At 39.7% G+C, this 14304-nt stretch overlaps 1 protein-coding gene across 6 annotated transcripts in view; it reads right to left on the minus strand.

Moving 5' to 3' along the window:
• Positions 1 to 14304, minus strand: part of ATRNL1 (attractin like 1) — a 1099511-nt gene that overhangs the window by 761019 nt on the left and 324188 nt on the right. For all 6 annotated transcript variants that reach the window (XM_084633632.1, XM_084633634.1, XM_084633633.1 and 3 more), the window contains exons 17-18: positions 5681 to 5894; positions 1353 to 1541 (exon numbers count right to left, since the gene is read on the minus strand). In XM_084633632.1, coding sequence (XP_084489758.1) covers positions 1353 to 1541; positions 5681 to 5894 — 403 coding nt within the window. The remainder of the gene's footprint in view (positions 1 to 1352; positions 1542 to 5680; positions 5895 to 14304) is intronic.

Genomic DNA, 14304 nt, shown 5'->3' on the forward strand with positions numbered 1-14304 from the left:
GCTGCTGCTCCATTCTGAATCTTCTAGGCTTGCTGCATATGTGTCCCCATGAGTGGGAGAGAATCTGCCAGCTGGAGAAAAACTATCACCCACCCCATCCAGTCCAGGCCATTGGGATCCAGACTGCCCTCCACTGACAGCACTCGTCCAATAATTCACCTCCATGCACCTCTAGATCTGCACCATTACAGAGGGCTACATGGTCCTGGATGGCTCCTCCTGTTACCATCTTCCTGCTATTACTTTGCTCCCTCCAGACTGAATGCCTACTTGCCTGCCAAGGGTACTGAGTTGTGGAAGTCAGAACATATCGACCACAAACTGCTGTCTCACTGTCCACAGGATTATGGGCTTTGCTGATTGGACCAAATGAAGCCACCCAGGGCCAGTGTCTGCTGCATGCACCCACAAATTCAGGAGAAAGTTATGACTGCCTGACACTGGGGGAAAAAAGGTCCACTGATGGGGCTTCTTCTGCCACTGAAGACTCATCTGATTGACTCCTGCTGAAATCACTGCCTCTACCATAAACTGAATGGGGTACCTTGCTAGTGTCCTTTCTTCTTGATGAAGTAGGAAACCATATGCTTTTTATTCTCAAAAGGAGGGAATGACCAGTCTATGAACTATTGGGATTTGGACCCACCAATCACACAGGGGGAAAGTTTTTCATGCCTCCTAGCCACCAATCTGCTACCTCATATGAGAACTCAATGCTTACTTTTCTCATGGAGTGAGACAAAACACAATTCCCAAGGAGTCATGAATTCACATTTACAAGCAATAAATGATGACGCAAAACCAAGACTGTTTGTTTTTCAAGCAGGTTGGGATTAGCCTTATTTTTACAATGATTGAATAGCTGCACTCTCATTGGATGAGAAAAAGGACTTCTCTTGTTCTTTCTCTAACAAAATACATCGGGGTCCTAAAAGTACCAGCTGAGGAATTCAGCTGATCTTTTTAAATAACCTGATTTCTGATTAACTCACGTTTTATAACTTTTTAGTCTTAATTTTACCAGTCTTTAATTTTCATCCTCGGACATCAGTTTAGTTTGACACAATAGTAATGTGTCTACTCATGTAAATACAGTGCAAAGAGGAATATATTTGTCTATTTATTGGCTCTTCTACAAATCCAACGAGTATTTCCTCTGTCAAAACTTATTTATACTATCTGCATCCATAAAATATGAAACAAGTTATCCATTGCTGATATTAATGGGCTATGATGACAGCTGAAATGATCTGTTCTTTCTTTCCTGTACCTAGTGAATCTTACTCAAATGTTTGTGCTTCTATAAAATAAGCGTGTTATAGTTAACAGTGTTCATTCATTATAATACTTACGAGAGCAGGTAGCAGTTTGCCATTCTAGGCACTGTCCATATGGAAAGGAGATTATATAGGCATTTGAGTCAACGCATCGTTTTGTACTGCTACACCACATACACTCCATGGCATTGCTCGTGCAGTTGGAACATGTTGTTCTCAGGGAACATGGTTTTTTGCAAGGTCTAGCATTTTGATTAGGACTAACTAGAAAAAAAGCAAAAAGAGTTTATTCATTTAACATAAGTTCAATCCCAATTGTTTTAGCATTATGTAATATTAAAGAGTGTTAAAATAAAAGTGATTGTCTCCTGGTTTATTTGTGAACAATTTCAGTCAGACTCACCGTACAGTATGCAAATACAAATGGCTTTTTACAAAAATTACCCTACTGTTTGTATAGTCACCTTAAGTCACATTATATCTTCAAAAGACTTCATCTAAAAGTGATTAAAGGAATTTTACTTATATACTGCTTTAGTAAGTTTAACATTAATTGTTCAATAACATCAATTTAGTTATGAGCACATGCATTATATAAAATATGACTGCAGGGCTACTGTAATAGGTATGTGTGATAGGGTGCTGAGTAAGGAGGGCTTAATCAGCCCCAATCAAGGGGAATGGATTAGGGCTGGTTGAAGAGCTCTGTGCCTGCCTGGCAATGAGAAATAGCTGCCAGCCTAATTAGCCTGAGACTATAAAGGTTGGCAGGAAGTCAGTCAGAGGACGATGGGGGAAGAGAAAGGCCAGGCACAGAGAGGGGTGGGGACCTCTAGTCTGCAGCTGGCCAGGCCTGCTTCTAGCGAAGTTTGGCTGTGAAAAACCTGTACATAGATAGTAAGGTGCTGGTAAATAAGTAAGCTATAAATAAAGAGCACTGGTGTTTGCATCAACATGAGATGTCCCTGACTGATTTGCAAGGGAAGCAGGGGTGGAAACCAGTGGCGCCCAGCTTACTTAAAGTGTAGCAATCTATGACCTTCTTGTTCTGTCGCTCTTGTTAGTAAAATAGTGAATAACCATAAACCACAGTTATTTACTTCACTAGTGATATATTTTTCCCTTCAACATTCTGCATCTTATCTGAGAGTGAGAGTTGCCAAATGAACATCTGCCCCCTGGTGTATATATTAGCACTCAGTACAAATTCAAAGAGAAAATAACAAGGGAAACATTATTTAATATATAAGAGATTTTTACTGCAGACAGTATTTGTCTATCTTAGTCATGGTATGTGTAATCTCTGAAAAGTTATATTCTAAATAAAAATTACTTGTATGTTTTTCTGTTGCATTTTCTTTTGATTACAAATAAAGCTGTAACATGTGCATCAACACGAGCATAGTAATTCTTAACTAAGACCAGTACATAACAATATTGGTAGAGTAATATTTTTCTATTATAAAAGGGATTTTCACACCACTCCTGTAATAAATGTTGACTAACCCCACACAGCTATCATGTACTTTGTGTATTATTGATTATACAGATAAACAGCTTTATAGAAAATAAACTTAATCCTCAAGTCCTTTCTCAGCCCTTAATAAGGCAAAAACTCCCAATGTTTTGAGAGAGTAAAGACAAGTAAAAACTGAGTAAGGACTTCAGGCTTTGTCCCACTAGGCATAAATTTGAGCCACAGCTTGCTATAATCATAAACTATCTTTTACTGTGAAAATATTTTAAAAAATGTGATGGAACTTTAAAAGGGAATCCCAGAAGCCCTGAATTTTCTTGACCTCCACATCTGCTGAAACAGTTCAATAGCAAATAAAATTTGCATCAATAACAGATGGAGATTCTGATGCTAAACTTGGAAAATACTCTAACAGTTTGTCATCTGCATTCTTCAGTTATTTAACACGTCATTACACCGTGCCACATCTGTTTATTCTTTGATAGAGAGAAATATAACAGAGTACAATATCTATTACTACAAAACAGCAGCATGAGGAACAGAAACAATAGGAAACAGACTCAGTCAGCAGTAGCAACAAAATGCAAATTTACTGTGTAATTACACTGCTATTTGAAATACTGCAAGTTGTGCATAAGACAGCCAGAGGATTGTTGGAATGCATGTTTTATTTATGGAAGTTAATGACTTTGAGAATTTTGACACCAAAAACCTTCTTTATATATGAGTGCATAACAAAAAATTAAATACTTTTAAATGCCTTTTATGTTAGTTTGCACACAAGGCTTTCTACTACATTAGCAAACTCAAAAGGAGGGGAAAAAAGACAACAGAAAGAAGATATATTAGGATCACTTTCATCTCTATAAACTTTGTTCATCCTGTAATCTTTAGGACAACCTGTAAATTTTAACCATTTGCACAAAATGAGAGCATTGTTCATATGAAAAATGCTGAATTATATTTACTTCCTTTCCAAAGGGATAAGTGATCTCCCTCTACAGCAGCAGTTCTCAAACTGTAGGTCGGGATCCCAAAGTGGATCGTGACCTCGTTTTAATGCGGTCACCAGGGCTGGCATTAAAATAGCTGGGGCCTGGAACCAAAGCCCAAGCCCCACTGCCCGGGCCAGGGCTGAAGCCCAAGCCCAAAGGCTTCAGCCCCAGGTGGCAGGGCCCTGGGTACAGGCCCCCTATCTGAGGCTGAAGCCCTTGGGCTTTGTCCCCTCCCCCCCCTCCCTGGCTCCGGCTTTGGTCCCTCCCTACCTAGGAACGTGAAGTAATTTTTGTTTTCAGAACGGGGTCACGGTGCAATGAAGTTTGAGAACCCCTGCTCTACAGAGTCTTATATGACCACACATTACACTGTCACCAATCTTCTTAGACAACCTGGGGACCTTTCCTCCTTTTCATGAAGGACAGGGCTAGGAGAAGGTTTTAATATTAACTATTAGGTAAGTGTTTGCAATGTTTTTCTGTATCCTCCAGAGACCTTTATAAGTTTTTTTTTTTAACACAATGAACTAGTTTCTATGCAAATGTCTCTTTTAAACTAAATATTAACGTTTATGTACTAACAATATTACTACTTGTGGATGCTCTGCCTCTTAGCACATATACAGATCATTTCTTTTTGACAGCACTTTACAATTTTTATATAATTAATCCTCAGGTAGATATTATCATCTGCATTTGATAGATGGAGAAACAGATTCAAAGAAGGCAACTTAGTCAAGTGATTTGCCCAAGACCACCACCAGAGAGTTAGTGGGAGAGTCAGGGTTAGAATTTAGGAGGTCCTGTTTCCCAACTTGTGACTCAAACCATTGGGCCATTCTTCTCAGTGGTAGTAAATAAATTAATTCACTCACATTTTTGGACTTTTTTCTTCTAAAATAAAGAAAACCCTCTCCCGTCACAAGGAAATTTTGAATCTCAATAGAACTGTTAGCAACTTGGGATCTGTGACAAGCTTGTCTGCACACTGAAGTCCCAATCCTCAATTTTAAAACACGCGAGCAGTCCCACTGAAAACAACAGAACTACTGATGTGCTTCCTATTAAGAATCTGCATAAGCATCTGTATCGGGGTCTTAGAGATTAGACAGCACTGTGGTGTGATTTATTGCAAAAGCAAAATCATGAAGTACAGTATGTTTTCTCTCTCCATAGATTCTCAGAGAAAGAGAGAAAAAAATTCTTGGTCCCCTTATTGATTACAATTTCCTTCTTATATGTCTTTCAAACTAGACTCAGACCCCAATTCACAACAGTTCATCCTTCTGATAATGTAAGAGTGGTGTAGGTAATTCACCACAGCTAGACCAGTCTTGTTAGTTTGCAAACATTTGCTTACCCAAGGATGACTGTTAACCACTTGTCTCCTAACTTCTCAGCATGGGTTTATACACACTGTTAAAAGAGCCTCCAACTACCTTCTGCTTCCATAAGGGGAAGGGGTAACTGGGTCCTTTAAAAACTGCCCAGAGAAAAGATGAATAAAATAGCTGTTTTAAACTTCTGTGTTATTAATTTAAATGGAGAATCTGTGATTAATCAGCAAGATTCATATATGAAATATGCTTTAGCAGCATCAGCTTTGTTGAACACAAAAGGTGAACAGCAACTTTTATATACAAACCTCCAAGGTCAGGGTACTAATTTTGCCTTGGAACTCTCTGATGTAGCTACTGCTAATATGCAGACTATGCCAGGTGGGGTAACTCTCAAAGAAAAGCGTGTTGCTTTTGAGAACGTCATTTGCTTTCCATGATTAAAAGCTTCACTTGCTTTTAAACATTAAAAGCAAAACCTTCCCGCAGCTATTTACTAAAATTTTTCCCACATTCCTTCTGTACAACACAAAAATGCCAAACAGTCTGTTCAACCATTTTAACAGCAGCATTTTGGTATGGGAGGTTGCTCACCAACAGGTTTTTCACAGACAAGACCATCTGCCTTAGCGGTGCATGGATTCGCTTTCAGCCCTGCCACCTCTGCTCTTTCTAGATATGCACAGAATCCAGAGTCATTTGGTTCTCCAGGAAGCCACTGCAATGTCGTATTTGTGAAAGGAGACATGTCATCCCATCCCCAGTAGGAGATGTTGATCTTGCGCAAACCTACCCAAGGTGATATTTTCTATAAAGCAGAATGAAAGGGACATGAAACAATTAGTTAACAGTCAACTACAACAATGCTTTTTTTCTTTTTTTGGCCTAAGATCAATAGCTTCATACTGCATTCAGAGTGGAGCTAACAGTGATTTCCCCCACCATTTCTCATATTTGGTAACATTTAGTTATTGTCAATACAGTTTTCAACTCATTTGTTCGGTCTTTCTGAAAGCTGATGAAATCTATATGCTTCTGTTCTGTTAAAAATCTACATAATTCTGTCTGCTTAAAGTCAGCTCTATTGTGTGGTATCTGATCAACAATTAAAGACCTAATAAGGCATAAATAATAATAATAAATAAGGCATCAGAATAAAGTTTTCCCTCTTGCTACTGTGCTAGTCATTAACTGCCAGGGCCAAATGGATAACGTAAATACAGGCAAAGCAGTAGTGACACATAAAAACAAAGGCTCAATAGACAGAAAACATGGAGGCAAATATTCCTCTTTCAAACAGGACTATGTTGATGCAAACTAGGTACTCTTTTTTTGAGCTAGCAGTATCCACATGGGGCAGTCAGAGCACAATGCTTTGGTATGCTCCGCAGTTGATACCTTTGTACTCCATCCTGTGGCGCAGTGTAGACATAGCCTAAGTGATATACCCAGTGTTACCCAGAAAATCTTTGGGAGAGTTGAAAATGAAACCCCCATATCCTGAATCCCAATCTAGTGTTTTAACCACAAGTTCCTTTTTCCTCCTTCATCAAGTGCTCTGCTCAACTCATCATTATGCCGAAGAACAACCCTGCATCTCTCTCAGGGTTACTGTTCAAGATATGCAAGATTATTTGTATAAAACAGACACCTCTGGATTATTAATTAATTCTAAGTAAATTTTGTTTATTGCTTAAACAATACACTGTTCAAAGATTCACAAAAAAGTCTCATTGTTCCACAAAGCATTGCACTTTATTCATATCATTGTCTTAAAAATATCTGATTTAAATAGAATATATTCAGTAGTTCATTAATATTAATAGACAATAATAATGAATGGCTGAAAATGTGGCAAGCCTATTTTATGGGGAAGATATCCAACAAAACTCATTTAGATATCAGAAGATTTTTAGTATTAAATTAACTGTATGGGCTTTCAGTAGATGTCTTATTTACACTACATACAGAATAGCAGTATATGATTGGATACCAAACTTTTGGTCAATAAGAAATGTGAATTTGGCACATAAAAGATTTAAGAGTTGGTGCACAAATCTGGTTAGAACATCCTTCAGTTAAGAGTGAATATATATGCCTTCCCGTACAGCTGGCCACAATACATGATTAGGAAGGCCTTAATTCTCCACAATGTCCCAGCTATACTAAAATGTAGTTGAGAAGGACTCCCTGATTCAGAGCCACTCAGCGCCAGTCCAGGGTCTTCTTTCTGCTGCTGGCTTGGACAAAGACCTCCCCCACCTCTGAAGCAGCACAGAGAGGCATTTTCCTCTGGCCAACTCCAGCTACTTACACAGCACAAACGTGGTTGGAGAATTCATCCCTTAATAATTTAATAGATGTAAGCAGAGTTTTTTTTATTTTAAATATTTCTCATAGAAACAAAATTCAATATTGTCTCATCACAATAGTTCAACAAAATCAACTGCTTTATTGTAATGTATATCTGAGTGAGTCAAACATTAAATACATCAAAACTGATACTAACATTATAGTTAGACATAGCAGTGTCTCTTTGTTTAGTCATTTATAAACAGACCATTTATCCTCCGAAGTAATTTGTAACTTAAAGCCATTCAGAGGGAGGATTTATAACGGTATATTACATCCACAATACTGTACCTCAGTGAAAATCAACTGCATGCTAATTTCATTACTTAATACTTCCATTCCGCACAAAAGTTATTGCTGTTGAACAGAGGAAGCCTTTTCCAAAAATGTATAGGTCATCCCCATATTGACCAGAACCACCTAACAACTACCAACCTCGCCAAATTCATCATCAGAAGCAAGCTTTCCATAGACCAGGACACGTCAACTCAAAGTAGCACCAGACACTGACAGAACAACAAATGTGAAACTTGCATATATCTCCACTGCTATGATGATCAATATCCTCCCCACAAATACACTTTTCAATATCCATAAGTCCTACACATGCCTATTACAACATGTGGTGTACCTCATCTTGTGGCGTCAAATGCCCCAATGTGTAAAACCAGACAACCACTATGATCTTGAATGAACTCTCACAAAAACAAGATAAGAGACAAAAACACCCTATCACCCATGGATGAACACATTTCACAAAGCAATCACTCTGTATCTGACCTCTCAGTCCTCATCCTTAAATGAAACCTGCTCAAAACCTTCAAAAGATGAGCCTGGGAACTTAAATTCATAACTCTGCTGGATTGGACTTAACAGAGACACTGGTTTTATGGATGTCATAAATATAAAGGGAAGAGTAAACTCCTTTGAAATCCCTCCTGGCCAGGGGAAAGCTCCTCTCACCTGTAAAGGGTTAAGAAGCTAAAGGTAACCTCGCTGGCACCTGACCAAAATGACCAATGAGGAGACAAGATACTTTCAAAAGCTGGGAGGAGGGAGAGAAACAAAGGGTCTGTGTCTGTCTGTCTATATTCTGTCTTTGCCGGGGATAGACCAGGAATGGAGTCTTAGAACTTTTAGTAAGTAATCTAGCTAGGTACGTGTGAGATTATGATTTCTTTAAATGGCTGAGAAAAGAACTGTGCTGAATAGAATAACTATTTCTGTCTGTGTATCTTTTTTGTAACTTAAGGTTTTGCCTAGAGGGGTTCTCTATGTTTTGAATCTAATTACCCTGTAAGGTATCTACCATCCTGATTTTACAGGGGGGATTTCTTTATTTCTATTTACTTCTATTTTTATTAAAAGTCTTCTTGTAAGAAAACTGAATGCTTTTTCATTGTTCTCAGATCCAAGGGTTTGGGTCTGTGGTCACCTATGCAAATTGGTGAGGCTTTTTATCCAACATTTCCCAGGAAAGGGGGGGTGCAAGTGTTGGGAGGATTGTTCATTGTTCTTAAGATCCAAGGGTCTGGGTCTGTAGTCACCTAGGCAAATTGGTGAGGCTTTTTACCAAACCTTGTCCGGGAAGTGGGATGCAAGGTTTTGGGAAGTATTTTGGGGGGAAAGACATGTCCAAACAGCTCTTCCCCAGTAACCAGTATTAGTTTGGCGGTGGTAGCGGCCAATCCAAGGACAAAGGGTGGAATATTTTGTACCTTGGGGAAGTTTTGACCTAAGCTGGTAAAGATAAGCTTAGGAGGTTTTTCATGCAGGTCCCCACATCTGTACCCTAGAGTTCAGAGTGGGGGAGGAACCTTGACAATGGATCATTACAACAATTTGGAACACACCCTACTGCCTGCTAACCATTGCACGCACACTTCAAGTGGTGTCCTACAGCATGTTAAACATAAGGGTTTTATATAATCTGTCCCATCATGTATTTAGTGAAACACTCTGGTTACTTTCTCCAGACTTGAGGAAGAGCTCTGTGGAGCTCAAAAACTTGTCCTTTCTACAATCAGAAGTTGATCCAAAAAAGATATTACCTCACCTACCTTAACTCTTATATCCTGGAACCAACACAGCTCAAACAATACTACAAACAACACAGATGGGAATAGCTGCACTGCAGAAAGGACAGGATTTGAATCCTGGAGATTTTGCCCCTACCATGTCCAAGGGGGTCCAGTGCTGGGGCACTTCCCAAACATGAAGGCTTCTTCCTACTTTTCTTTTTCTGCCAACAGGCTTCAAAATAGAATTTTAACTATACTAATTATATCTAGAACACGAACTACAACTAATAAATGCGTAAGAAAAGAATTGCTCAGTGCACAGAGATGCCTCAACCACAAGTAATAAGAAGGAACTGAAAGTGATCTTGACCACTCCATGGGACAGCATGCAGGGTGTGGGTGCAGCCCCAACAGACATTGCTATTCAAAAAGATTCCACCACCCTGGGGGTGCATACGCACCAGGAGTAGAGTGCATGTGGACAATCACTCGAAAAAACACTACTGTGCTTCACCAATGTAAGAGATTGCACTTGTAACAAAAGGGGTTATGAACGTTAATTTTTTTGGATTATTTCCTATTAATATCAAGCCAGATCAATCATGGATGAACCTGAAAAATGGGTAATAACCAAGATCAACTCCCGATTATCTGCGTGAAAATGGTAGTTTTCCTCTACTTATGGATAGACATCAATGGCATGAAATATAGGCCTGTCATTTAGTCTAGTGTTGACATCAGAGGCAGATATATCTGGATGCTATGCAGGAATTTGAAATGCTGTTATTTTAATTATGGAAACTTGAAAAGGTTTGAGACAAGATTTTCCTTCTGGTGCTCAGGCAAGATCAAAAAGGGTCAGGTAAGATCAAAAAGGATTTCCACTGAAATAAAATATTCTTATTAGAGGAAGTTGAATTAAGATTTTTTTGAAAAATTACGAGACTGTTTGCCTGAGCACCAGAAGGAAAATCTTGTCTCAAACCTTTTCAAGTTTCCATAATTAAAATAACATCATTTCAAATTCCTGCATAGCATCCAAATATTTCTGCCTCTGATGTCAACACTAGACTAAATGACAGGCCTATATTTCATACCATTGATGTCTATCCATAAGTAGAGGAAAACTACCATTTTCACGCAGATAATAAAAGCAGCTACTTACTCTGACAAAGTGTCTTGAACCTTTTCACCAGGACTCTCAATTGTATCTATAGAAAGACAGAGCACACGGCTCTCTGCAATTTTATGGTAGCATTATTTTAAACAATATGACCTGCCACTGTCACCACTGGACATTCATTTTATACATTTAAGACCAGAAAGGGTCACATTGTGTATTTTTCTCTATGTGCATGTATGTAATGTTACATATACACAAAGTCTCCAAACACAGATTAGTTTTGAGACCTCATAATATAGTTCTCCTTTACAGGCCATTGGCATTATTTTAGTGATACGGTAAGTTTCTATCTCTAAGAATATTTTACACAACTTTTGCTTACGTTGGCAGGAGGGAGGGAAGAGTAAGTAAGTTTTATAATACTTTCTCAATTTCATTTTTAAATAGAAAAGTGTAGGGCAGGATTTTTTTTTAAAAGGCTTATGATATTGGGTGCCCACATTTTTGAATTCCGAACTTGAGACACTGAATTTTCAGAATCTGGGTGCATAGTTCAGGTGGTCCCATTTCAATGTGTTTCAGATTGCATTCTCAAGAATATTACTTTTGAAAATCTTGGCTGTAAATAACACACATATATTAACAGTAGTGGTGAATATTTATATTGTGGTAGCACCCAAAGGCCCCAGTAGGATTAGATGCTGTGCAAAAGAGAATCTCTGCTCCGTATCTTCAATCCCAAAGCATTTTACAAATAAGATATGCAGTGGGAACTCATCAGTTACTGCACAATGCACACCAAATTCCACATAATGCTTTAGGACAGGAAGTGAGGGAGAACATGATATCCAATTAAAACTGCAGATTGAATGTAGGATGGTATAATTTAATAACCACAGCTGAATTTCACCAAGACTCTACAATTAATGTTCCATGAGATATTTAGTGACTACATCTAGTCAGGTCCTCGTTGTATTAGTAGCAACAGTAATAACAACATTCATATTACGATAGAGTCCAAAGGCTGCATTTCTAGTACTCATCCAAAAACCACCATCTATAGGAAATGTGCGCTCCCTAAAAGCATGTGCTTACTCAAATAAAGTATTATATTTTCAGGTTTTTGGGACTCAAGTGAAAATTTTAGAAATTAATAGACAAAAGATGCAAAGATTATAAAAGTAAGTTTGTGACAAAAAAACACAGCACATGTTTCAATTTGATTTTTAGGAGAGCTTTAGGACCTTACAAAATACTCACTAACCTTGCTGGACACAACTTCATTAGAGCATTCCCTCAAGCCCCTACCACCACCCCACCTCTTCCCACCCCCACTCCAGCCAGAGCCCTCATCTCCCCCGCTACACCCCAACTCACTGCCCCAGCAAGCCCCTGCCTGCACCCCCAGTCAGAGCCCTCACTCTCTCCCACACCCCAAACCCCTGCCCAGAGCCCCCTCCCACATCCTGAACCCCTCATTTCTAGACCCATCCCGGAGCCCACACCCCCAGCCGGGGCCCTCACCCCTCACGCATCCCAGCCCTCTGCCCCAGCCTGGTGAAAAAGAGCAAGCGACAGAGGGAAGGGGGATGGAGTAAGCAGGGGCAGGGCCTCAGAGAAGGAGTGGAGAAGGGGCGGGCTTTGAGGAAGGGGTGGGGTGGGATGGAGCAAAGGTGTTCAGTTTTGTGCAATGAGAGAATTGGCAACCCTACCCCTACCTCACCTCTTCCCGCCCAGTTCCGCCCCATCTCTGCTCCTCCCCACTTTTCCCAGCACCTCCTACACATTGCAGAGCAACTGATCACGGCGGGTGAGAGGTGCTGGGAAGGAGGTGGAGACGTTGATTGGCAGAGCCACTGACGGGGGCGAGGGGACAGCTGGCTGCCGGTGGGTGACGTACAGCCCCGGAGCACCCATGGAGTTGTGCTATGACTGTACATCACTGAAATTACAGGAGATTTGGAGCCATTCTTTGCAACGTTTCTCCTTTCACCCACTTCTTTCTAGAGCCACATTTGCAAACTTACAGTTCCTCTTACCAAGCCACATTCAGCCAGTGTTTAAAAGATAATTGGCCACAGATTATCTAGTTTATTTAGTATAATCTTTTGCACAATTGATAATAGACTGCCAAAAAACTTTGTATGTTAGATATCCATGTTGATGGGAAGGTATAGGAGATGTAAGAATTATTAAACTCATAGATAAACTGCTGGAGATCTCTGTATCTTTCCAACAGAATACCAAATTATAGTGATAGGTTGCATACTAATGAATTCTCATGTAATTTGGGCCAAATTCTCAACTCAGCTACTGCCATAGCCTTATTCTACAAAGCAAAACTTAGCCTCATAAAAAGCCAACTATTTTAGGAATAAAATGATTATTTAGCCTTCAGTAACTGTGTTTCTTTGGATCCACAGTCTACAGGGATAGGATCTACATACATGTAGGTCTACATATATGTTGGACCAGGGTAGGATGTAGATCCTACATACAACTCACATGCATGAGATGAGAATCTTTTCTAGTAGGAATGACCACCAGGGCGGAGCATTTGTCCTGCACTTCCTTTGTTTTTCTGGGTGAGGGCACAGGGGAAGGAGCAGCCTCCCACAGTCCCCTCACAATTTGAGTCTGTGTATCCTGAGGAGTCTGGAAAACAGGGATGGATTTTGGGTCATGGAATCCACATTGACTACGACATCTCTGACAGATATTTCAACAACATGCAGTGTATTTGGGGACTACTGTTATTAACTTTATGAATGTTAACTGTATGTTTGAGCCAATCCTTGGAAGCATGAAAACTTATACGGAGATTAGTCAGACAATATGAGCCCACAGAATATGAGCCCACAGATCTTTATATCAATATGTGTTATATGTATTCATGTGTTCCTAGCTCACTTGGTAGATTCCCTGAGGAATCTAGACTCACTATGGGGTGATTAATGCAACCGAAGGCTGGTTATACAGATACCTATCCTTTGAGGCTTCACTCCCTGGCAAAAGGGGAGTGACTGGTTCTGTGTGTTTCAGAAGGCCTGGGAACATGGGCTTTGGTGGTATAAAAGCAGAGTTAAAACTGACTCAACAAATTTTGATCCAACAAATAGACATGACTGTTTATCCAAAGGGGAGGGAGTGAACCCTACTGAAGGGTTGGAAAGACTTTGACCTGACAGACCCCACTATGGAAGATGGGCAACTTTTGGTACACTGCATATGCATTTATATCTTTTTATTGTTTTATATGGTTTTGCTGCATGCTTTTGTCCTTAAATAAATGTATTCTGCTTTGAAAGAGCTGATTGGTTACGTGTAACCGCTGGCATACACTGTTCATAGCTCTTGGAGAGGCCAAAAATACAAGTACTGGACTTTAGTTATATCTGCGGGGAAAAACACAGTGCAAGGGGGCTGTAAGCTTAAATCCCTGGTCAAAAAGGATGCAATCTCTTCCCAGAAAGGAGACAGATAAAGGCCTGAGAGGGCTTTCCATAAGCAGATCAAGAGGGGGTCAAAAGCGTAATTATCCCCAAACTCTGACAACCTCAAAGAACCAGCTACTCTAGAGTAAGTAATCATTCTTTCTTCTTCAAGTATGTGTCAGTGCATATCCTACTGTAGATATCTGGAAAGTGGTATCTTCTCAGGATGGTGGGAATGAAGAGTATCAGCTCCTCTTGATTAGGCAGGAACAAGTATGGGAGTCTGTT

Source organism: Lepidochelys olivacea, assembly GCF_965140295.1.
Source record: "Lepidochelys olivacea isolate rLepOli2 genome assembly, chromosome: 7".
Taxonomy (NCBI): Eukaryota; Metazoa; Chordata; order Testudines; family Cheloniidae; genus Lepidochelys; species Lepidochelys olivacea.